The sequence below is a fragment of the Trichomycterus rosablanca genome, chromosome 11, assembly GCF_030014385.1.
Source record: "Trichomycterus rosablanca isolate fTriRos1 chromosome 11, fTriRos1.hap1, whole genome shotgun sequence".
Classification (NCBI taxonomy): Eukaryota; Metazoa; Chordata; class Actinopteri; order Siluriformes; family Trichomycteridae; genus Trichomycterus; species Trichomycterus rosablanca.
The window spans coordinates 28,102,649-28,128,401 of NC_085998.1; the positions used below are offsets into that span (position 1 = coordinate 28,102,649).

General features: G+C 40.9%; 2 protein-coding genes across 7 annotated transcripts in view; both read left to right on the forward strand.

The window, feature by feature from the left end:
• The window catches only part of asz1 (ankyrin repeat, SAM and basic leucine zipper domain containing 1), a 36,868-nt gene extending 34,751 nt beyond the window's left edge, over positions 1–2,117 (forward strand). For all 5 annotated transcript variants that reach the window (XM_063004615.1, XM_063004616.1, XM_063004619.1 and 2 more), the window contains one exon: positions 1,737–2,117. In XM_063004615.1, the coding sequence (XP_062860685.1) occupies positions 1,737–1,895 (159 nt within the window). In that variant the 3' untranslated portion in view covers positions 1,896–2,117. The remainder of the gene's footprint in view (positions 1–1,736) is intronic.
• wnt2 (wingless-type MMTV integration site family member 2) lies at positions 1,946–21,332 on the forward strand. Of its 2 annotated transcripts, XM_063004622.1 has the most exons (6): positions 1,946–1,977; positions 6,384–6,407; positions 9,172–9,392; positions 14,413–14,690; positions 15,841–16,105; positions 21,127–21,332. In XM_063004622.1, the coding sequence occupies exons 1-6, from the start codon at positions 1,970–1,972 to the stop codon at positions 21,330–21,332; spliced, it is 1,002 nt and encodes a 333-aa protein (XP_062860692.1). In that variant the 5' UTR covers positions 1,946–1,969. The 2 variants fall into 2 exon arrangements, with proteins under 2 accessions (XP_062860692.1, XP_062860691.1); XM_063004621.1 differs by lacking the exon at positions 1,946–1,977 and having other exon boundaries at positions 6,325–6,407.
• Positions 21,333–25,753: the final 4,421 nt, after the last annotated feature.

A 25,753-nucleotide genomic window follows, 5' to 3' on the forward strand; every position in this document is an offset into this window, starting at 1 on the left:
AATGGCACCTGTTTGACCTCTTTATCTGTATAAAAGACACCTGTCCACAGCCTCAAAGTCAGACTCCAAACTCAACCATGGCCAAGACCAAAGAAAATTGTAGACCTGCACCTGGCTGGGAAGAGTGAATTTACAATAGGCAAGCAGGTTGGTGTGAATAAATCAACTGTGGGAGCAATTGTAAGAAAATGGAAGACATACAAGACCATTGATAATCTCCCTCGATCTGGGGCTCATCCCGTGGGGTCAAAATGATCATGAGAACGGTGAGCAAAAATGCCAGAACTACACGGAGGGACCTGATGAATGACCTGCAGAGAGCTGGGACCAAAGTAACAAAGACTACCATCAGTAACACACTACGCCGAGAGGGACTCAAATCCTGCAGTGCCAGGCGTGTCCCCTTGCTTAAGCCAGTACATGTCCAGGCCTGTCTGAAGTTTGCCAGAGAGCATATGGATCATCCAGAAGAGGATTGGGAGAATATCATGTGGTCAGATGAAACCAAAATGGAACTTTTTGGTAAAAACTCAATTCGTCGTGTTTGGAGGAAGCAGAATGCTGAGTTGCACCATACCTACTGTGAAGCATTGGGGTGGAAACATCATGCTTTGGGGCTGTTTTTCTGCAAAGGGGACAGGACGACTGATCCGTGTTAAGGGAAGAATGAACGGGGCCATGTATCGTGAGATTTTAAGCCAAAACCTCCTTCCATCAGTGAGAGCATTGAAGATGGAACGTGGCTGGGTCTTCCAGCATCACAATGATCCCAAACACACCGCTCGGGCAACGAAGGAGTGGCTCTGTAAAAAGCATTTCAAGGTCCTGGAGTGGCCTAGCCAGTCTCCAGACCTCAACCCCATAGAAAATTTGTGGAGGGAGTTGAAAGTCCGTGTTGCCCCAAAACATCACTGCTCTAGAGGAGATCTGCATGGAGGAATGGGCCAAAATACCAGCTACAGTGTGTGCAAACCTGGTGAAGACTTACAGGAAACGTTTGACCTCTGTCATTGCCAACAAAGGTTATGTTACAAAGTATTGAGTTGAACTTTTGTTATTGACCAAATACTTATTTTCCACCATAATTTACAAATAAATTCTTTAAAAATCCTACAATGTGATTTCCTGTATTTTTTTTTTCTCATTTTGTCTCTCATAGTTGAAGTGTACCTATGATGAAAATTACAGACCTCTCTCATCTTTCTAAGTAGGAGAACTTAAATACTTTTTGGCCCCACTGTATTTTATTTACGTTTGAAAATAACTCCATTCGTTTCTCCGCCCAGTCAGCCATGTTTATTTTTCTGTGACAGAAGAGCACCCGACCCGCAATGGATGCTGAAATTGCCTTGATCACTAAGGCAGCGTCGGATGCTCCCTCGTTCTTGAGCCAAAATAACATTGAAATATTAAGATGCTTCAGTAGTGAGGATATTAAGGCATCTAGGATTTCGAACAGCCTATGTAGACAGCACACTAGCTTTTCGAACACACCCATCTAGTACAATTTTAGTAGCTCCAGGTAATCTTACTGTGGGAGGAAACCAGAGCAACTGGAGAAAACCCATGCAGACACAGGGAGAACATGCAGACTCCAAACAGAAAGTACCTAAACTTCTCCACCTGGGAACTGAACGTGGAACAGTTTCCCCACCCCTGGTTTAAAGTCTCTGAAGTGACAAATGTCATACCACTGAATGTAACTAACCACTTTTACATTGTAATGTCACCCTTAGATGGATCAAGATCACACAGAGAACACTTTCCAGCCACCTCTGCCCATTTCACGTAACGCCTGGAAGAAACGACTTCTAAAGAAGCTTGCAGTGGGTATGCTGGGAGCAGGATTACTGCTTCTGTTATCACAAGCAAGACACTATAAAGTTTACCTCTGATAATTAGTTTGTTTTCATTGTTGTTGTTATCAGTGTTTACCTTTATCTTTTGTTATTATATTTTATTGCTTGTAATGCAGAGGTCTTAATGTTCAGATTTCTTCAAACCAGATTATTACGGCTCCCTTTGTGTTGAAAATGCATTGTTAAGTAGATGACTTGGGTTTTTGGTTTCAGGAGCCATGTTTAACACCTCTTAATAAAACATGTCTTTCCAAAAAAACAAACAACAACAACATTTCCTCTTTATTACAATGTGGGTAAAATCAGTTGGCTTTAACAATGTATATGGACTTTGCTAATAGTGTTTATTTTTTGTGGTAGGACACATACAAGCTGCTGTCTGTGGTGCTGAAATATTGTTTTGATTTTTTTTTTTTTGATTTTTTTTTTTTTTTTTAGCACCGTCACCTTACATCAAGAAGGTCCTGGGTTTGATTCCCAGGTGGAGTGGTCTGGGTCCTTTCTGTTTGGAGTTTGCATGTTCTCCCTGTGTCTGTGTAGGTTTTCTGCGGGTGCTCCGGTTTCCTCCCACAGTCCAAAAACATGCAAGTTAGGTGAATTGGAGATATGAAATTTCCAAGACTGTGTTTGACATTAAAAAACCAAAGTGTGTAAAACATGACGTTCAAGTCCTAGTAAATAAAGATTTTTTTAGCCTAAAATGTTCCATCTACAAAACATTTGTATTATTTATTTATTTTATTTATTTATTAGGTTTTTGCTTACATTCATGACAGGACAGGTAGTTACAGCTTACTCATGATTCATAAGTTCAAGTTCAATGTCAAACACATTAATTCATTCATTCATTGTCTTGTCCGCTTATCCAATTAGGGTCTCGCATGGGTGCTGGAGCCTATCCCAGCTTTTTAATGGGCACAAGGCACACTGTAACACCCTGGACAGGATGCCAGACACACACACACACACACACACACACACACACACAGAGAGAGAGAGGGCAATTCAGTGTCTCCAATTAACCTGACTGCATGTTTTTGGACTGTGGGAGGAAACCGGTACTCCCGGAAGAAACCCACGCAGACACGGGGAGAACATGCAAACTCTGCACAGAAACCCAGGACCTTCTTGCTGTGAGGCAACAGTGCTACCCACTAAGCCACCGTACCGAACACAGTCATAGGCAATTTAGTATCTCCAATTCACCTCACTTGCATGTCTTTGGACTGTGGGAGGAAACTAGAGCTTCTGGAGGAAACCCACACAGACACGGGGAGAACTTGCAAACTCTACACAGAAAGAACTTGGACAGCTTCACCTTGGAATCAAACCCAGGACCCTCTCAATGTGAGTTGATAGTGGTACCCACTGAGCCACTGTGCTGCCCAAAATGTTTTATATACCTTAATCACCTTAAAAGTCTTTACACACTTGACTTCTTTTTACACCACTGCCTTGCCGAATTTCCACTATGGTTTTGCATTTTTTGTGTACTGACTTTGTCAGTGCAATCTTTGCACTGCAGTTTACTGGGTTACACAATTTTTACAAATGAAACACTAGGTAACTTGCAGGAAATCCCTTTAAAAATGCATATGTATTACTTCTCTCTAGTCTTTGTGTAACTGCATAATCAGATTAATTACCTGCTGATCTATTGAAAATAATCCACATCACAGGTTGGTGACCATTGGTTTCCATTTCTAAATCATTTACATTTGCAGACATTTTGTTATTATAACTGGAGAGGTAAACTATTTTTTTCTCCTAAATTTTGTAGTATTTTACAGTCTCTCTTCTTTATAGACGGCTGCTCTTGGGCGCTCAGGTGACGCACCGGTAAAACACGCAGCACATCTCGAACTTATTGGTTCGAATATATCTCAGCTCTGCTACCAGCATGCTGAGCACCTACACGAACAATGATTGGCTTGTTGTTTAAAGGGAGGGTGCCAGAGGGGATTCCTCATAACTTATGCAATTACGACCTCTGCTGGCTGATTGATAGCTTCTGCACAGAGGCGAGGCACAATGTGGACAGGGTGTGTCTCTCCAAACATAAAGCTGGTCCGCATATGAACTCGCCTCGTGCAGGTGAAAAGATGCAGTCGGCTGCTGCACACTTGTCAGAGGGGGCGTGTGTTAGTCACGGCTCTCTTCGGTCAGGAGTGGAAGTCAACATCAGTAAAGAGGAAGCAGGATGCAATCTTTTATTTGATTTTTCTATTTTTTGTCATATGTCTGTTCCTCTAGCTAATTTTAATATAAAATAAAGGCCAATTTTGTCTGTTAAAGACACTTGCCAATAGTGCCTGCTAGGGGGCGCCCAGCAAACTAGTAGCAGAGCTGAGATTCAAACTAGGGGAGTTTAAAATCCCAGCGCTGGTGTGCTAGCAGATTATCCCACTGCTCCACCTGGGTGCCCCCAGTAAAACGATTCTTGATTGAAATTTGCATGGAGAAGACAGCAAGCTAGATTTAATAGATTAGTGCAGTAAATAACTAAACTTTGTAGCACAGCATGTGATTGTAGGAGAAAATCTTAAGAGAATGACACTTTACCATACATCATATCCATGTGCACCCTTATTAAACCCCCAGCCTCAGTACTTGTTGGGACATCCTCTTGCTGAGAAGGTCCTGGGTTCGATCCCCAGGTGGGGCAATCTGGGTCCTTTCTGTGTGGAGTTTGCATGTTCTCCCCGTGTCCGCGTGGATTTCCTCCGGGTGCTCCGGTTTCCTCCCACAGTCCAGACATGCAAGTGTCCATGACTGTGTTTGATATGACCTTGTGAACTGATTAATCTTGTGTAATGAGTAACTACTGTTCCTGTCATGAATGTAACTAAAGTGTAAAACATGACGTTAAAATCCTTATAAACAAACAAACATCCTTTTTCTGTGATAAACTAGTTATGTGGAGCAAGATCTGCTGTTGTGACCCCTAAATATGGAAGCAGCTGAAAGAGAAAAAGAAAAAAAACTTCTAATAAGTGATTTCAGTAAGGTAGCTTCTGATACCTCTTGTGGAATCTTCCCTTGTTCTCCTTGTGCCTATAGCTTTTACCTCAAGTAGGTTTGGTAACTTCTGGGATTTTAATACCACTGCCACATTTGCCCCAGCCTTCATCAGGTAATTTTTTTTTTTTTTTTTTTTTAAACTTACACAGGGGTGTTCCTTTGTTGTCCTGATGGTGACCTTTCTTTGTGGTTTTAGGAATGCTGCAGGTCTTGGAAGACCTATATCCATTGCCTTTTTAGAGCAATAGAATAATAAAATTTTAACTCCCTTTTTTCATTTTGCATAGGATTATTTTGTATACTGTAGACAGTATGAAGAAGAAAGTGTAAGTAAAATCTAATATCTTTGGGTCAATATGTTGGTAATATACCCTGTTACGGAGTTTGTTGGTGTTAAGGAAGCATTAAGATTTTTAAGTGGTGTGTTAGTGTGTGTTGTGCTGGTATGAGTGGATCAGACACAGCAGCGCTGCTGGAGTTTTTAAATACCGTGTCCACTCACTGTCCACTCTATAAGACACTCCTACCTAGTTGGTCCACCTTGTAGATGTAAAGTCAGAGACGATCGCTCATCTATTGCTGCTGTTTGAGTTGGTCATCTTCTAGACCTTCATCAGTGGTCACAGGACGCTGCCTACGGGGCGCTGTTGGCTGGATATTTTTGGTTGGTGGACTATTCTCAGCCCAGCAGTGACAGTGAGGTGTTTAAAAATTCCAGCAGCACTACTGTATCTTATCATGACGGTGTCACTGGAATGCTGAGAATGATCCACCAGCCAGAAAATACCTGCTCTGTGGTGGTTCTGTGGGGGTCCTGACCATTGAAGAACAGCATGAAAGGGGGCTAACAAAGCATGTAGAGAAATAGATGGACTACAGTTAGTAATTGTAGAACTACAAAGTGCTCCTATATGGTAAGTGGAGCTGATAAAATGGACAGTGAGTGTAGAAAGACTGAGGTGGTTTTAATGTTATGGCTGATCGGTGTATATTTACAAATAATAATGAAGGGGGAGGGGGGCTAGTGGGTAATTTGTGTTCCGTGTAAAGTGAATAGTGCGCATCGTTCAAGCGTGTTCAGTGTGTGTGGTTTAAACCCGCCTTAACAGACACTACCTCCCAGCCGTCTCACTGATGCGCCTCATTCCAAGGAGCACCAGCCTCCTGTGAGCACTTCCCAACCTGATCCAGGACCATCAGAGACCTGAACACGGTCAAGCTTCACTGAGATACTGGACCATCCCAACTCCAGATCCTGCTGGATCCAGCATGAAGGACTGAATGAAAGCGTGATACTGAACTGAGCTGAGATTAATAAAGTGGATCAGACGGCGGTCAGCAGCGCTTCTCTGTGTCCTCACACATGCGCTTTCTTCCCTTCTGTTTATTCTACTGAAACGGAGCGTGTGAACGAATGATCACACCAGCACTGAGTTAACCTAATATGAACTTTTTTCCAAGCGGAATATGTTTATATCTGTCTGTGGCAACCTGCTGGTTCAGCACACGAGTCGACTCATCCTGGTGGTGGGTATCTTTCTGGAAAGTGTCTTATTCTTTTATTACATTTTAAAATTCATTTTACATTTAACTCGAACTGTTTAACGAAATTTTGGTTGATACATTTTGCTAAAACTGGTAAAAACATAAAGTAAACAGTCTTTATACTTCTAGTGGCATGTTAGTTTGTGCCAGTCTTTTTGGGAGTTGTTGTTTTTAGCTGAATAAATAACTGGAGCACACTTATTTGTACAAACTTGGAAAAAAGTTAAGAAATGTGAGATTTCTTTAGATATAGTAGAAGTACTAGTTTTTCTGTGACTTGTTCAGAAATCAGTAATATCCCAATACTGACATGCCATCCAAGTCCTGTATTGTTATATGTAAACTTTTGATTTCAAGTGTGCTGGCAGTTTTGTTTGATTTCAGTTTTGTTTGATCCATTAGGCAAACTTCTTTTGAAAATACATCTTTTAATTACTTTACTAAGATTAAAGCTTGATATTAATTACATACTCAGCTCACTGTTGCCTCACAGCAAGAAGGTCCTGGGTTCGATCCCTAGGTGGGGCGGTCCGGTTCCTTTCTGTGTGGAGTTTGCATGTTCTCCCTGTGTCTGCGTGGGTTTACTCCGGGTGCTCCGGTTTCCTCCCACAGTCCAAAGACATGCAAGTGAGGTGAATTGGAGACACTAAATTGTCCATGACTGTGTTCGATATAAGCTTGTGGACCTGATGAACCTTGTGTAATGAGTAACTACCGTTCCTGTCATGAATGTAACCAAAAGTGAAAATATGACGTTAAAATCCTAATAAACAAACAAACAAACATACTCAGCTAGGTGTATGGCAGATTGTGGCTTTTTTCCCTTGTTTAACCTAAAAAGAAATGTGAGTAATTTTCTTTAGATGTAGTAGAAGTGCTAGTTTTTCTGTGACTTGTTCAGAAATCAGTAATATCCCAATACTGACATGACATCTAAGTTACTTATTGGTATATGTAAACTTTTTTTTGACTTTGTGACATGACCTAATTCTTTACAACTTTTCTGTGCCCATTTAAATATGCCCAGTTTGACTTTGGTCGTTTGGAAAGAAGATTGGAATGAAACCCCAAATTGTTACTTTGTGCTTGGAGAAAATAAGTTTAAATGGTCAGATGTGGCAGTTTGGGCTTTTTTTGTGCTTTTCTGTTTAAAGCCCATTGTAATGAGTTTTTTTAAACCAGCTTCATTTATATGGTCAAAGAAAAGTCAGGAGTCAATTATAATTACTAACAAAAATTAAGCCATACCATTAAGTGACATCAACTTGAAGTGAACTTTCTGCAATCACCAATAATCAAATAAAAATTAGCATGTTTTGTTTAATGACTAAAAAAGCTTATTGGTATACAGTGCCTTGAAAAAGTATTCATACCCCTTGAACTTTTCCACATTTTTTTCACATTACACACAAACTAAAATGTATTTTATTGGGATTTTATGTGATAGACCAATACAAAGTAGCAAGTAATTGTGAAGTGAAAAAAACATAATACATGGTTTCTGGAAAGTGTGGCGTGCATTTGTATTCAGCCCCCCTGAGTCGATACTTTGTAGGACCACCTTTCGCTGCAATTACAGCTGCAAGTCTTTTGGGGTATGTCTCTACCAGCTTTGCACATCTAGAGGCTGAAATTTTTGCCCATTCTTCTTTGCAAAATAGCTCAAGCTCGGTCAGATTGGATGGAGAGCGTCTGTGAACAGCAATTTTCAAGTCTTGCCACAGATTCTTAATGGGGAAAATTAAACCATACCATTAAGTAACATGAACTTGAAGTAAACTTTCTTCAATAACCAATAATCAAATAAAAGCTAGCATATTTTGTTTAATGACTAAGAAGTCTGGGCTTATTGGTATATGTAAACTTTTGATTTCAAGTGTGCTGGAATTGTAATGTAATTTTTAAATTTATTTTGATTTATTTATATATTTCTTTGAATGCATTTTTGGTTCCCTAAATATTCCTGTTTGAATAACTGTTTAACTATCACCTTTTCAGGACGGATTTCCAAAGTATTGAATTCATGTTGAAGGGTTTTTAGTAGTGAAAAACTATTTGTCTGACAGGGAATCAACAAAAACGTCAAAAACATGAACTGACGTGCTTTTACATTAATTTATAATTTCTGGCAGCCTTCCTTTTTTTGCTATTTCAAATAGTTTATTAATTGAGGAAGGATTAATTCAGGAAGGCTATTCATACTTTTTACAGGTTTAAGATATATTGATTTGAATAGATTGTGTTAAACTGAATTAAACAGCTATATTGAGCCCTGCAGAGTAATGGCAGTCTTTCCAGCTCTCCAGTGTATATTGCTTCCCTGTCCCCAGAATTTGTGGTATGGAAAACAACAACAACAACAAATAATGAAGTAAATTACATAGCTCAAATGAATTAAACTAAAATAAAATAAATGGAATAAAGGTCAACAAGTCGACACTGAAGGTCAGGGGCTCGGGTTTTCTCAGGTCACTGTCTCTGATTAGTTTGTCATATTCTTATCAAGTCCAGGTACTTTGATTTTCTCCCTTGACTCCATGTTGACTACTTTAAATTGCCCCGATGTTTGGTTTGTTATGCCCTGTGTTTATTCCTTTCTTGCGCCCAGTGATCTGGACGAAGCGGCAAAGATTGCTAAATGAAAAAGTTAAATGCCTTGGAATGTGTGAACCATTTGATAAACACTTCCAGATGTGCAGATAAGTGATTGTGTGACAAGGGCTTCCTATCGTGTGTTGGTCTGCAGGTACATGGGCTCTCTCGGATCGCAGGTTATGTGTGACAATATTCCAGGTTTGGTGACAAAACAGCGCCAGATGTGTAGGCAAAACCCCGCAGTGATGCAGGCTGTTGGTGGCGGAGTGAACGAATGGATCAGTGAGTGCCAGCACCAGTTCCAGCATCAGCGCTGGAACTGCAACACAATGGCCAGAGATCACAATGTGTTCGGCAAACTGCTGCTCCGTGGTCAGTATCCCACACACACACACACTTGCCCTGTCTGGAGCTTAGTTCTACTTAGCATACACACACTCACAAATGAACGTCTCTTGAAACTATTAAGCCGATTCTTTTTTAAATGTACCAAAACAAATGTTAATAAATGAGGTGATTCCTCAACTCACTGTATCGAGAATCATGTGTCGACTCTGTAGCTGTACAGTTATTCTAATTCGCCCGTCTGATTCAGATCAAATATGATTCCCCAATTCACCGTATCGAGAATCATGAGTCGACTCTGTGGCTGTACAGTTATGCATATTCACCCGTCTGATTCAGATCAAATATGATTCCCCAATTCACCTCATCGAGAATCATGTGTCGACTCTGTAGCTGTACAGTTATGCTAATTCACCATCTTATTCGGACCAAATATGATTCCCAATTCACCGTATCGAGAATTGTGAGTCGACTCTGTAGCTGTAGAGTTATGCAAATTCACCCGTCTGATTTGGATCAAATATGATTCCCAATTCACCGTATCGAGAATCGTGAGTCGACTCTGTAGCTGTACAGTTATGCAAATTCACTTGTCTGATTCAGATCAAATATGATTCCCCAATTCACCGTATCGAGATGAGAAACATGAGTTGACTCTGTAGCTTTAGAGTTAATTTACCCATGTGGTTGAAATCAAATTAGTAGCTAGCATTGTAGGCAAAAATTTATTTATTTATATATGTACAGTGTAATATAAAATTTTACACACACTCACAGGGCACGTGACCTCCTAATTATTTGCAACTTCTCTGTGCCCAATTAAAAATGTCGAGTTTGATGACATTCATTAAAAAAACTCATATGGAACAGTGATCTTTTGCCAAGATTGGAAAGAAAACCCCCAAACTGTTGCCTTGTGCTTGGGGAAAAGTTCAAATGGTCAGATTTGGCAATTTGGGCTTTTAGGCCCATTTATATGGTCAAAGAAAAGTCAGCAGTCAATTATAATTACTAACAAAAAGTAAGCCATACTAATAAGTAACATGAACTTGAAGTAAACTTTCTGCACCACCAATAATCAAATAAAAACTAGCATATTTTGTTTAATGACTAGAAGTATAGGGTCCACTTATTTGGTCACAGGAAAAGAGCAGTTGCAAAAATAATTGAACCTTAATACTGTAATATTGCAGTTACTCCTACAATACTATGCATTCACCTGTAAATGTAAGTAAAAAAAAGTAATATAAGTGAATGTAGGTACATGTAAGTGAAAATTACAACCACCTAGTAGCTACACTGATCAGCCATAACATTAAAACCACCTCCTTGTTTCTACACTCACTTTCCATTTTATCAGCTCCACTTACCATATGGAAGCACTTCGTACTTCTTTAATTACTGACTGTAGTCCATCTGTTTCTCTACATGCTTTGTTAGTCCCCTTTCATGCTGTTCTTCAATGGTCAGGACCACCACAGAGTAGGTATTATTTGGGTGGTGGATCATTCTCAGCACTGCAGTGACACTGACATGGTGGTGGTGTGTTAGTGTATGTTGTGCTGGTAGGAGTGGATAAGACACATCAATGCTGATGGAGTTTTTAAACACCTCACTGTCAGTGCTGGACTGAGAATAGTCCACCAACCAAAAATATCCAGCCAACAGCTCCCCTTGGGCAGCGTCTTGTGACCACTGATGAAGGTCTAAAAGATGACCAACTCAGAGAGCAGCAATAGATGAGCGATCGTCTCTGACTTTACATCTACAAGGTGGACCAACTAAGTAGGAGTGGACAGTAAGTGGACACGGTATTTAAAAACTCCAGCAGTGCTGCTGTGTCTGATCCACTCATACCAGCACAACACACACTAACACACCACCACCATGTCATTGTCACTGCAGTGCTGAGAATGATCCACCACCTAAATAATACCTGCTCTGTGGTGGTCCTGTGGGGGTCCTGACCACTGAAGAACAGGGTGAAAGCAGGCCAAAAAATTTATGTAGAGAAACAGATGGACTACAGTCAGTAATTGTAGAACTACAAAGTGCTTCTATATAGTAAGTATTTAATTTACTAACTAGATACTTCAGCAGTTTGCTTTAGCTGATAAAATGTCTGCATAAGATCAATTGTCCTTTTTTTCAAGCTAATAAAGGTCTGTTGATTTTAAGCAGTGTGTTGAAGCAGGATAAGCATCTAACCTAATTGAAGTAGAGCTGTATTAAGATATCCTTTATTTGTCATATATACATATACAGATGTACAGTACAATGAAATTCTTTCTTCGCATATCCCAGCTGGTGTTGGAAGCTGGGGTCAGAGCGCAGGGTCAGCCAACTTACGGTCCATTATTACCCAATCAAGGTCCAGGATCTTCCTGCACATTTTCAGTATTTAATCCTTTAATACACACATGATTTAACTTATCAGATAAATAATAACACCATCATGTAGTTAAATAGTTTCATTGAGCGGGAAGAATGTGCAATGCATGACTTCTCGACAAGCAGCAGGGGGAAACAATGATAGGGGATTCTTATAACTGCCTCTACAGTAAAATGTCTCATCCATGGTAAGAAACACCTGATACTGTGGATGAATTCGGTTTTGTTTGATCCATTAGGCAAACCTCATTTGAAAATAGATCTTTTAATTACTTTACTAAAATTAAAGCTTGATATTAATTACATATTCAGTTATGTGTGTCAGCTTGTGCCTTTTTTCCTTTGTTTTACCTAAGATGTCATACACTTTGTTCTCTATCATGAAGGTCTGGATGCATTTTACAAATGGGTTAATTACTCAGTACATGGCGTAGAGTTTATAAATTCTTTCTCTAGTCTCCTACCCTGTGTTAAACCATATTAATGGGAACATCCACACAGGAACTCGGGGGCAGTCTCCCAGGCCCTTTTAGCTTCTCAGCACATAAAAGTTAAATCTCTGACTTTAATCTTCTTGTTTGGTATTTAGACCTCCCTGAAAGGCTGTAGACCTATCATAGGGCATTATGAAGAGGCCCTGATTGGCAGGACTTCTCAGTGGCACTTTGAGAATCTACTTATTGTCAATGTCAATGCACTAATTTAGAACAATTGCAGGAATTTAGCGGCAGAGATCCTCTCTTAGACTGATGAAGCTACCGAACGAAAAGCTGAAGCTCATAACCCCGATTCCTGCTCATTTGGTTGCTATCTTTCTCTCATGTACTCATAAAGCATTTCTCTCACTTGCTCACTCACCCCCAAATGCTCACACACTCTCACTTACACACAGGCTTTATCAGATCCACATCCTGATCTCTCGGATTTAGAGTCTTTGATCCTAAAATAAAAAAAATACACATGACTTGTTTTGGAGATGAACCGATAGAGCGAGAACATCACAGTGCTTTTTTAAATCTTCAAACAGAACACCTGAGCTTCTCGGTACACTTGAGTTTCTTGAGTTCAAATGCATTGTTTGGGCCCAACAGTTGCTACCTGGCTGTGGTGGAACTTAAAGCAACGACCCTCTGATTCCAGGTTCAGTACATTAAATGCTGAGCTAGCTGCTTTACTGCATTAAATATCAGTAAAATGGTATAATTATAATCCAAATTTTAATAACAAGAAAGCATAAACTCTTATTTGCCATCTAGGAATTGGTCCTTTTGGCATTTAGGACACAGTGCTTTTGTCATCTGAGAACCAGCTTTTGAAGCACTTGAAAACTCTCTTTTGCCATGTATATATCTGCTTTTTTGGCATTTTGGAACCAGCTTATTTGCTGTCTCAAAGTATTTTGACTCTTTTGGCAAGTAACCAGCTTATTTGAGGACCTACACCTAGCTCTTTTGTCATTTTTAAACCAACTATTTCCAGCTTCTTTGCTTTCTGAGATCTGGCTCTTTTGGTCAAAAAGTACAGAATGGTTCCAGATTAGTCATTAACACTTGGACCAGCAGTAACACTTTCCCAGTGGAAAATCATTAGCAATGTTGTCGGTTTAAATCCCGGCTCTGCTAAGCAGCCACTTGGGCCTTTGAGCGTGTACAAGTACAATGGCGAACAGCTTCCAAACAAGATGGGGTTTGTGAAAAAGAATTTCATTGCACTGTGGCTCGGTGGGTAGCACTGTCGCCTCACAGCAAGAAGGTCCTGGGTTCGATCCCCAGGTGGGGCGGTCCGTGTCCTTTCTGTGTGGAGTTTGCATGTTCTTCCCGTGTCTGTGTGGGTTTCCTCCAGGAACTTTGGTTTCCTCCCACGGTCCAAAAACGCAGTTAAGTTATTTGGAGACACTGAATTGCCCTAGAGGTGAAAGGGTGTGTGTGTGTGTGTGTGTGTATGTGTGTCTGCGTGTCTGCCCTGTGATGGACTGGCGCCCCGTCCAGGGTGTTACTGTTTGCCTTGCGCCCATTAAAAAGCTGGAATAGGAACGGCTCGGTGGGTATTACTGTTGCCTCACAGCAAGAAGGTCATGGGTTTGATCCCCAGGTGGGACGGTCCAAGTCCTTTCTGTGTTCTCCCAGTGTCTGCGTGGGTTTCCTCCGGGAGCTCCAATTTCCTCCTACAGTCCAAAAACATGCAGTCAGGTTAATTGGAGACACTGAATTGTCCTATAGGTGAATGGGTGTGTGTATGTGTGTGTCTGCCCTACGATGGACTGGTGCCCCATCTGCAGCAGACACGTTTCTGCTATGGCGGGATTTACAGGCTCCACTGACTGATTGTCATGGTTTAGATAAAACCGACCTTGCTTGAGAAGAATGAACATCTCCACAAGCAACATGTCCAATCTTATCTCCTGACTTTTGGGGAAGTAGTTAGCACAGTTAGGACATAAGCTTAACCAACCAATATGTATAGGGGTATTTAATGTTTTCAGTTATGGCATGAAGGGAAAAATGAAATGAATTAGTTTTGACTGAATACATAGTATATTTGACTGAACATTTTAAGTCATTAAGTCATTAATTTTATATAACAAGCCCATGTTCTTGTATCATCACAAGTCTCTAAACTCTATGGTATTTCACATTTGATATGTGCTTGTTTTCAGGTAGTCGTGAGGCAGCTTTTGTGTACTCCATCTCCTCAGCAGGCATGGTCCACACACTGACCAGGGCCTGCAGTCAGGGTGAGCTGGACTCCTGCTCCTGTGACCCAGGAAAGAAGGGCACATCACACGATGCCAAAGGACTCTTTAATTGGGGTGGCTGTAGTGACCATGTGGACCATGCCATGAAGTTTACCCAAGCATTTGTTGATGCCAAAGAGAGTAAGGAGAAGGATGCACGGGCACTCATGAACCTGCATAACAATCGATTAGGAAGACGGGTAAATGTTTTACATCTGGGCACTTTTTACCCAAAACACACACTTGCTTTTATACACGTAAAGCTCGACCTGCCACATAAAAAAAATGACAATGCAAGTAGCCAACTGGCATGTACACATCAGGCATAACATTAAAACCACCTCCTTGTTTCTACACTCACTGTCCATTTTATCAGCTCCACTTACCATATAGAAGCACTTTGTAGTTCTACAATTACTGACTGTAGTCCATCTATTTCTTTGCATATTTTTTTAGCCTGCTTTCACCCTGTTCTTCAATGGTCAGGACCCCCACAGGACCACCACAGACCAGGTATTATTTAGGTGGTGGATGATTCTCAGCACTGCAGTGACAATGACATGGTGGTGGTGTGTTAGTGTGTGTTGTGCTGGTATGAGTGGATCAGACACAGCAGCGCTGCTGGAGTTTTTAAATACTGTGTCCACTCACTGTCCACTCTATTAGACACTCCTACCTAGTTGGTCCACCTTGTAGATGTAAAGTCAGAGACGATCGCTCATCTATTGCTGCTGTTTGAGTTTGTCATCTTCTAGACCTTCATCAGTGGTCTCAGGACGCTGCCCATGGGGCGCTGTTGGCTGGATATTTTTGGTTGGTGGACTATTCTCAGTCCAGCAGTGACAGTGAGGTCAGTGTCACTGCAGTGTTGAGAATGATCCACCACCCAAATAATACTTGCTCTGTAGTGGTCCTGTGGGGGTCCTGACCATTGAAGAACAGCATGAGAGGGGGCTAACAAAGCATGCAGAGAAACAGATGGACTACAGTCAGTAATTGTAGAACTACAAAGTGCTTCTATATGGTAAGTGGAGCTGATAAAATGGACAGAGAGTGTAGAAACAAGGAGGTGGTTTTAATGTTGTGCCTGATCGGTGTATGTCACCTCAAATCAAAGGACCAAAAATAATAGATGGCATAACTAGGGTTTAGTCATCAATAGACTAAGTCATTATAGTAGAATGTTTAGATTTGAATGAGTACAAACCTTGAAAACCAACTCAAAACTAATGTTACATTCATTTACAGAGAAACTAAATATCAAAATCTGGCATCATAAGTGACCTACACGCCACACGCCCCTCCTAAATTCAAGCCCTCTCTTTCTCATTCTTTACCCCTATTATCCAGGCAGTCAAGCGTTTCATGACCTTGGAATGTAAATGCCACGGTTTGAGCGGGTCCTGCAGTGTACGGACCTGCTGGCTCGCCATGGGCGACTTCAGACAGACGGGTGACTACCTACGCAAGAAGTACAACAGCGCCACCCAGGTGGTGATGAACCGCTACGTGACAGGCTTTACCACTGCCCACAGGATGTTTAAGAAGCCTACCAAGAATGACCTGATATACTTTGAGGACTCGCCTGATTACTGCTTATGGGATCATGAATCTGGTGAGTCTGTATGTGTCTCTGTGTTAAAAGGTTTATAAAACAAAACGAAACTCATATTTTTAAACCTATAGAAGTACCTGGATTTGTACATTAATTACTTATGTGGTAATATACTTGTGTCTGATTTTAAGACCACATCCAAGTCATAATAATAGACAAACACATTCAGCAGGGAGTAATAGCACACATTAGTATTTTATATGTCTTTATTACATTTACATTTTCCACATTTATCAGACACCTTTATCTAAAGGGACTTACAGTATAGAGAGAATATACAGTCTAAGCAATTGAGGGTTAAGGGTCTTGCTCAAGGGCCCAGCAGCAGCTACCTGGCAGTGGTGGTGCTTGAACCACCGACCATTTGATTATTAGTCCAGTACCTTAACCGCTAGGCTACAACCCCCTAACTAATCATTTACAGTCCAGGCTGAAAAAAAGTATGTGAACCTCTGTATTAACAAATAGTGGGATTGGAGATGTGGGTTGTAAAGGTGCCTTGCTCTTAAAAATGCATACAAAGTCTGAGTCTGCTTTTTCTAAAAAAGCTCAATTTATGTGAAGCATGTGTCAGTCCAAAAAAACAAACAAACAGGAGACTTCTGCTTACCAGTACCAAAACCCTTTCCATATTTGATGCATGGTGGAGGGAGCATCATAGTTTGGGGCCGTTTTACTGCTTCAGATCTGGACGGCTTGCAATAATCAAGTGAATAACAAATTCTAAATCAAGAAATGTTATATTTAGGAGATATTCAGGCTAGTAGTTCATCACCTGAGGCTTAACAGAAGTTGAACAATGCACAAAACAGAGTCAGAGGTCAGAAAACGTTAATGCTGTTAAAGAGGTTTTGCAGTTACTAAAATCAGAATCAGAACAGCCATAACATTTAAACCACCTCCTTGTTTCTATACTCACTGTCCATTTTATCAGCTCCACTTACCATATAGAAGAACTTTGTAGTACCACAATTACTGACTGTAGTCCATCTATTTCTCTACATACTTTTTAGCCTGCTTTCACCCTGTTCTTCAATGGTCAGAGCAGGTATTATTTATGTGGTGGATCATTCTCAGCACTGCAGTGACAATGACATGGTGGTGGTTGTGTTGGTGTGTGTTGTGCTGGTACGAGTGGATCAGACACAGCAGCGCTGCTGGAGTTTTCTAAAGACCGTGTCCACTCACTGTCCACTCTATTAGACACTCCTGCCTAGTTGATCCACCTTGTAGATGTAAAGTCAGAGACGATTGCTCATCTATTGCTGCCGTTTGAGTTGATCATCTTCTATACCTTCATCAGTGGTGACAGGACGCTGCCTATGGGGCGCTGTTGGCTGGATATTTTTGGTCGGTGGACTATTCTCAGTCCAGCAGTGACAGTGAGGTGTTTAAAAACTCCATCAGTGCTTCTGTGTCTGAACCACTCATACCAGCACAACACACACTAACACACCACCACCATGTCAGTGTCACTGCAGTGCTGAGAATGATCCACCACCCAAATAATACCTGCTCTGTGGTGGTCCTGACCATTGAAGAACAGGGTGAAAGCAGGCTAAAAAGGTATGTAGAGAAATAGTTGGACTACAGTCAGTAATTGTAGAACTACAAAGTGCTCCTATATGGTAAGTGGAGCTGATAAAATGTACAGTGAGTTGTAGAAACTAGGAGGTGGTTTTAATATTATGGCTGATGACACTACTTACTCAAACCATCCAACCTTTCAGCCACTGTGACTTCATGCCCCCTATGTACTTTTTTAATGCAAATATGGCTACACTAAATAAATATCCTGTTGAAGAATAGGTCGTTTTTTTCTTTATAACAATTATGAGCTTTGAAGTGCAATTAATTTCCATATATTTTTGTTCATGCTCGTCTGTTCTCCAGATTTTGTAGGTGACGCACCTGCAGTTTGGTCACCCACTATTTGGCCATTATAGAAATCTGTCAGTTGCCTAAGTTGCTTTGAAATTTCATATTGAAGAGCTTATTGTGAGTAAGCAGATGCTGCTAATTAACAATCGAACTTCAAGAACCTGTGCAGATGTTTGGAACTTCAAAGTCAAGCTTCTTTTTCATGTGGTGTTTATATATAAAGAGAGTATTTGTTCAATTCATTCTTTTAGTTGTGAAAGGAGAACTAAGTGACAGAAGCTGAGCCAAAACCTGGGTTCGCAAACGACGTTTCGTCCTGGCTTGTTCTTCTATCGGCTGTGCCTCCCACACATTGCCGCCAATCTGTGAAGCATTAGTCTTGCCCCCTAAACACAACGAAAATGTAACCAGAGAATGGAAGCCATTGACCTGCCTATTACATTCACAATAGTCACAGTAGCCACAATGGTACCCTGAATGCAGCTGGCAGGAGTCCCCGCGAGGCAACAGACTATCTCTCTTTCTACCTTTTTATGTGTGCGTGTGCTTGTATATGTGAGGGTGTGTTGAAGGGGACTGAATAACACCAGGTGTACCTATGTGCAGTGCGGGAGGGGTACGGGGGTGCCTGTCAGGCTGCGGATGATCCCCGGCTATCGAGTAACGCTCCGTTTAAGACGCATTACTACAGATCTGTGGACAGCACGGGAGCAGAAACATGAACCCTGCTCTCAACCACTATAAATTACTGCCCTCACCAGCACACCTCACTATCGCTTGCTCCTGAAAATATTTAGAGACATAGGTCATGTCTCATAACTTCCCACAGGGTGCACAAACGATCCCTTAAAAATCTTCTGGCCTATGGTGTTGAACTTCTCCTCAACTATGAAATATGTTTACCCTACAGAATAAATGACCGTATACAGATAATATGCTTGATCAAATGACATACTGATATCCTCCGTATTCATATTGTCAGCCCTCTTGGGCGTGTAGTTGAAGTTTAAGTGCTGTAAAAAAATGCTGGCAGGGTTGTTTTAAAGTGGAATGCCACCCACAATAAATTAATCTTAGCATGACAAAGGGTTTGAAAAAAAGGGTTTGTCTGAGGCCGATCCAAGGATGCTGCGGCTACGGCTCTTCATCCTGAGAGTGTGAAATCGATTCCCAGCTCCCACCGTAACCCCACATGCTAAAACCATCTTGTGGGACTCTTCGCATCTTAATTCAATAAGCAGATGCACATCAGGTGATGATGTAACCAAAATCGGGCCTGCATACCAGCCTTCGGGGCTGACGAGTGGGGGAGGGGGCTGCCGGGTCATGCCCAAACACATGCCTGCCTGCCTGCTCACAATTGCGTGCAAGACACCAAACAGTGACGGATCAAGGCCAGGGCTACCAGCAGAATAAAGCTCCTTTTAACTTAGCCCTTAAAACTTATTCATCAATTCAAAAGGTTATGTAACAAAGCTGATATGAATCCCCCCTCTTGTGTCTGAAAAAGGTTAAATCCACAGCCTTCATAAGCCACGATTGTTTGCCTAGCACTATGTCGGACCGTCAGTCTGAGAGCCCTCACGCACGAAGCGAAGTAAGAGAATTTTCCCAGGATGCCGCATGAAAGCTGGGCTTGATACGAGGTCTTTTACAATTTCGATATCAGTGCTCAATCAGTGCCGCGCCAGTCTCCACGCCGGCCCAAGTAGTCTAGATTAGGGCTGTTGAAATGAGCACGCGATGAAGACTTGCGGCAGCAGCTGATAGGTCCTATCATCAGTCCCTCATCTTACGGAGGATCGCGCGCTCATCTTCTTACCGGGTGCAGACTGCCCTGCCGCTTCTTCAAAACCACCAGACGTCTGCCAGGCAGATAAACCAGATTGTTCATTCCACTGCTGTACTTTGCAAGTTTCTGTCTCAGCAGGTGCCGTATCAATACATATCGATGAAAGACTAGGTCGAATAAGGTGTGTTGAATGCAAATGTCTGTAGTGGTATGTCCAAATGTAGATCAAGGACATAATAAGGTCTAAATACCTGCCAGTGGTAAATGAAAATATACACTACATGTCCAAAAGTATGTGAACACCCAAATATACCAACTATGGAATTTAAAAATCTAATTCTGCAACTGTGAGCATTTATTTGTTGGTTACTCTATTGAAAAGGCTAACTATTTGTGTTTAGAACATGACTGCAGGGATTTATCTTTATTAAAAAGTCCTGTGTTGGACATTGATATTGGTTGATGTCCTACTCGCAGTCTGCATTGCAATTTTTGGCATAGTTGTAGGGTTGTTGTAGGGAAGGTTTCAAAAACTACGACTTACTATTTCCTTCTTAAATATTTTATAATATACTCCTCAGTTCAAAACTCGGCGTTGCCACCGGTCGGCTGGGCAACATCTAGCGGGCATAATTGTCAGTGCCTGCAGCTGACACGTTTCTGCTAGGGCAGGATGACCGGACTAAGTGGGTGGGGTCTTCAAACGCTGTGTAAGGACCCTGATTAGCAGATAGAGAGGCTCCTGTGCAGAGCATATGGGTAAAAAAGGGTTCCGCTAACGGGCACGCGTAGTAAGATATGCTGTTATTTGCATGTATTTAGTTTGCAGCGTCACACAGATGATGTGTCAATGAAACGCTTGATTGGCTTTCTAACGAGTTAGTGTTTTACTTTATAACCGGAAAAAGTTTGGAGGTTTTTAATTATAAGCACATTTACAAAATAACGGATTATATTCCTAATGGGACACACAGTTATAAATTAAATACCATCTGGAAGAACATAAGCTAAGGTAAGCATTGGTTATGGATTTTTTGCTGTGTTTTGGATTTTGGCCGCAGTGCCGTTATTTGCAATGAAAACAAAACATCAAAACAAGTAAAACGGCTAAATACAGTCGCTAATCTGTTGTTGTTTTTTATCTGAACTTACATATTATTTGTTTATTTCTACGCTACATTTCCAATATATGTTTTGTGTATATTATATTGACTCGTGACATGACTCGGACTCTAGCCTAAAGACTCGTGACTCGACTCGGACTCGTATTTTGTGACTTGTGAACATCTCTGCTCCAAAATGGATTGCACTTGAGTTCAATGTTTCTGTCTCTATTTTTTTGTTTAAGGTTCCGTGGGCACAGGTGGTCGTGTGTGTAACCGGACGTCACATGGAGCCGACAGCTGTGAAGTCCTGTGTTGTGGGCGGGGCTACGACACATCCCGCTTGAGTCGAACCACCAAATGTGAGTGCAAGTTCCACTGGTGCTGTGCCGTTCACTGCAGAGACTGTCACGAAGAGGTGGATGTCCACACGTGCAAATCCCAGTCGTGATTCATATTACTGCTAATGTCAACCTGCATCTAAAGACGTGATATTTACAACGCATATCACAGCACAGAAGTGATCTAAAATCAGATTTTGTGACTTACGTTATCGATTAAGATGGCTAATACACTGCTTTTACTGTTATAAACATAGACGGTCCATGTACTTAAGATTCTTAATGAATCTCCGCCCTTATCCCAGATTCCTGAGCTACAGTTCTCATTATTGGCACCATAAAATAAACTTTACAACAAAGAATGAAAGAATATAAAATGGACAGTATTATTGGCATTATTTTCTTCCAATCTACTCACTCACTCACTGTCTTAACCGCTTATCCAATCAGGGTCGCGGAGGCCGAGCCCAACTCCTGAAAAACAACCCCACACCAAACTTTACACTTGGCACAATGCAGTCAGACAAGTACCGTTCTCCTGGCAACCGCCAAACCTAGACTCGTCCATCAGATTGCCAGACGAAGAAGCGTGATTCGTCACTCCAGAGATGCAGCTGCTCGGCCATGGAAACCCATTCCATGAAGCTCCCTACAAAATGTTCTTGAGCTAATCTGAAGGCCACATGAAGTTTGGAGGTCTGTAGCAATTGACTCTGCAGAAAGTTGGCGACCTCTGCGCACTATCATTTTACGTGGCCTACCACTTCGTGGCTGAGTTGCTGTCGTTTCCAATCACCTCCACTTTGTTATAATACCACTGAAAGTTGACTGTGGAATATTTAGTAGCGAGGAAATTTCACGACTGGACTTGTTGCACAGGTGGCATTCTATCACGGTACCACGCTGGAATTCACTAAAGCTCCTGAGAGCAACCCATTCTTTCACTAAAGTTTGTAGAAGCAGTCTGTATGCCTAGGTGCTTGGTTTTATACACATGTAGCCATGGAAATTATTGAAACACCTGAATTCAATGATTTGGATAGGTGAGTTAATACTTTTGGCAAATAGTGTATGAATTGTGTTGTTTATCCAAAAAACATTTGCCCAAAAAGGACTGTAGTCTATGTATTGTCTAGGTTTTGGCTTAAATGGCTTTAAAGAATGCCTTGCACCATTTATCATTCTTTTATTTGATAGTGATGGCACTTATGATGCTCTCAGACAGTCCCTGTCTTCACCTTTGTGTAAAAGGATCATAAAAAGTGGACTTTTTAAATCATAATTCATTGTGAATTTCTAATTCATCATAGTCTGATCTGATTACAATTCTTCAAAACATTGCCAGTAATTGTTATGCCCACATTTCTGTATTTCTATAACTTGTTCTCTTATTGTTTGCTTATTAAGTATTTATAGACCAAATATGTTTATCAAGACGTAATGATGATGTACTTAAAATTCATAGGTGCCAATAATGATGGACAGAACAGAACGTTGGTCAAAGCTTAGGGTCTAAAACCAAAATCATTCACCAGAAACTGGGTGAGAGATAGGATAAACATAACAAGCTTCTGGTTAGACATCCTAGAAATAATCTGTAATATTTTCTATTGTTTTTTATGTTTTTATCATATCAATGTATTTATTAAGTTTTGTATCAATAATGTTCATCTGTAATGTGTTCTAAATGCTAATGTAAATATTACTATATTATGTTATTTAAAATAAAGTTTGACTGTATATAAGTCTCATAAAAAAGGTTGAAAAAGTAAATAGTATAAAAATGTTTGACATGTAAGAAAAAGGGGAAACACTGAAAAAATACCATTAAAGGAATAAAACAACAAAAATACAAATTAATGTTGAACAAAAACATTTCTGCTTAAGAGCAATCAGCTAATACATTTTTGATGAGAAAATTAATAGTTTACTTTTGGAAACAATTAGGTTTGTGGGCAGTTCAAAGAAGTCCTATAAAGTCTTATAAACACACATAAATAACTGATTAAAATGTGTTTGGCTTAGTAGTGAATTAATTTCTCTGAAATATAAAATAAATGGAATAAACTTTTACTCTTCTATACATTTTGCACAAGGGTGGCCTGTATGGCAAGAAAGAAGTATGTCTGTCTTTCTGCCTGTCTATATATCCTATCTATCTGTCTATATGTATATAAAAATCTTGTCTCTCTGTCTAGCTATCTATCTAGCTTTCAGAAAAGTTGGTACATTTTGTTAAATGCAATAAAACAAGAATCTGTGATTTTTACATTTAATTGCACTTTTATTTAACTTGAAAAGTACAAAAAGTTATATTTAGTATTTTGGCTAATTAACTTCATTGTATTTTGTACATCACGGAGCTGGTGGATGTTAGACACCTTGAACTCCTCCACCTTCCACTTGAGGATGCGCCACAGGTGCTCAATTGGGTTTAGTCCATCACCTTTACCTTCAGCTTCCTCAGCAAGGCAGTTGTCATCTTGGAGGTTGTGTTTGGGGTCGTTATCCTGTTGGAAAACTGCCATGAGGCCCAGTTTTCGAAGGGAGGGGATCATGCTCTGTTTCAGAATGTCACAGTACATGTTGGAATTCATGTTTCCCTCAATGAACTGCAGCTCCCCAGTGCCAGCAACACTCATGCAGCCCAAGACCATGATGCTACCACCACCATGCTTGACTGTAGGCAAGATACAGTTGTCTTGGTACTTCTCACCAGGGCGCCGCCACACATGCTGGACACCATCTGAGCCAAACAAGTTTATCTTGGTCTCGTCAGACCACAGGGCATTCCAGTAATCCATGTTCTTGGACTGCTTGTCTTCAGCAAACTGTTTGCGGGCTTTCTTGTGCGTCAGCTTCCTTCTGGGATGACGACCATGCAGACCGAGTTGATGCAGTGTGCGGCGTATGGTCTGAGCACTGACAGGCTGACCTCCCACGTCTTCAACCTCTGCAGCAATGCTGGCAGCACTCATGTGTCTATTTTTTAAAGCCAACCTCTGGATATGACGCCGAACACGTGGACTCAACTTCTTTGGTCGACCCTGGCGAAGCCTGTTCCGAGTGGAACCTGTCCTGGTAAACCGCTGTATGACCTTGGCCACCATGCTGTAGCTCAGTTTCAGGGTGTTAGCAATCTTCTTATAGCCCAGGCCATCTTTGTGGAGAGCAACAATTCTATTTCTCACATCCTCAGAGAGTTCTTTGCCATGAGGTGCCATGTTGAATATCCAGTGGCCAGTATGAGAGAATTGTACCCAAAACACCAAATTTAACAGCCCTGCTCCCCATTTACACCTGGGACCTTGACACATGACACCAGGGAGGGACAACGACACATTTGGGCACAATTTGGACATGTTCACTGTGGGGTGTACTCACTTATGTTGCCAGCTATTCAGAAGACAGTAAATCTACACTGCTATACAAGCTGTACACTGACTACTCTTAAGTTATATCCAAGTTTCATGTCTATAGTGTTGTCCCATGAAAAGATATAATGAAATATTTGCCGAAATGTGAGGGGTGTACTCACTTTTGTGATACACTGTATATAGTGCCTCCAAGTAGTATTCAACCCCCTGCAGATTTTGCAGGTTTACACATTTAGAGTTAACTTAGCATTTTGAAATTTGGACTGTAGATGGGCCTGGACATGTGAAATGCACTGCAGCCAAAAAGAATGTTATTTCTCTGTTTATTATTCTTTCATAAGTCTTCAAAGTTTACCAGAGGGTCAATTATTATTCAACCCCTCAAACCACCAGAATTCTGTTTGGTTCCCTCAAGTATTAAGAAGTAATTGAGATATTAAGAACAATGAGCTTCACATGCTTGGATTAATTATGTTTTTTCCCTGCCTCTTCTGACTATAAAAGCCCCTCCCCAAACAGGTGAACAGCACTCATACATGGTCAACATGGGAAAGATTACTCAAGGCCAAGATTACTCCAGAGACCTGTGCCGGCCTGATCAGGTCTTATAAAAAACTATTAATAGCTGTAATTGCAAACAAGGGTTATTCCACAAAATATTAAACCTAGGGGTTGAATAATAATTGACCCTCTGGTAAACTTAAAAAAATTTTTTTTAATTAATAAACAGAGAAATAACATTCTTTTTGACTGCAGTGCATTTCACATGTCCAGGCCCATCTACAGTCCAAATTTCAAAATGCTAAGTTAACTCTAAATGTGTAAACCTGCAAAATCTGCAGGGGGTTGAATACTACTTGGAGGCACTGTGTGTGTGTGTATATACAGTGTATCACAAAAGTGAGTACACCCCTCACATTTCTGCAAATATTTCATTATATCTTTTCATGGGACAACACTATAGACATGAAACTTGGATATAACTTAGAGTAGTCAGTGTACAACTTGTATAGCAGTGTAGATTTACTGTCTTCTGAAAATAACTCAACACACAGCCATTAATGTCTAAATGGCTGGCAACATAAGTGAGTACACCCCACAGTGAACATGTCCAAATTGTGCCCAAAGTGTCAATATTTTGTGTGACCACCATT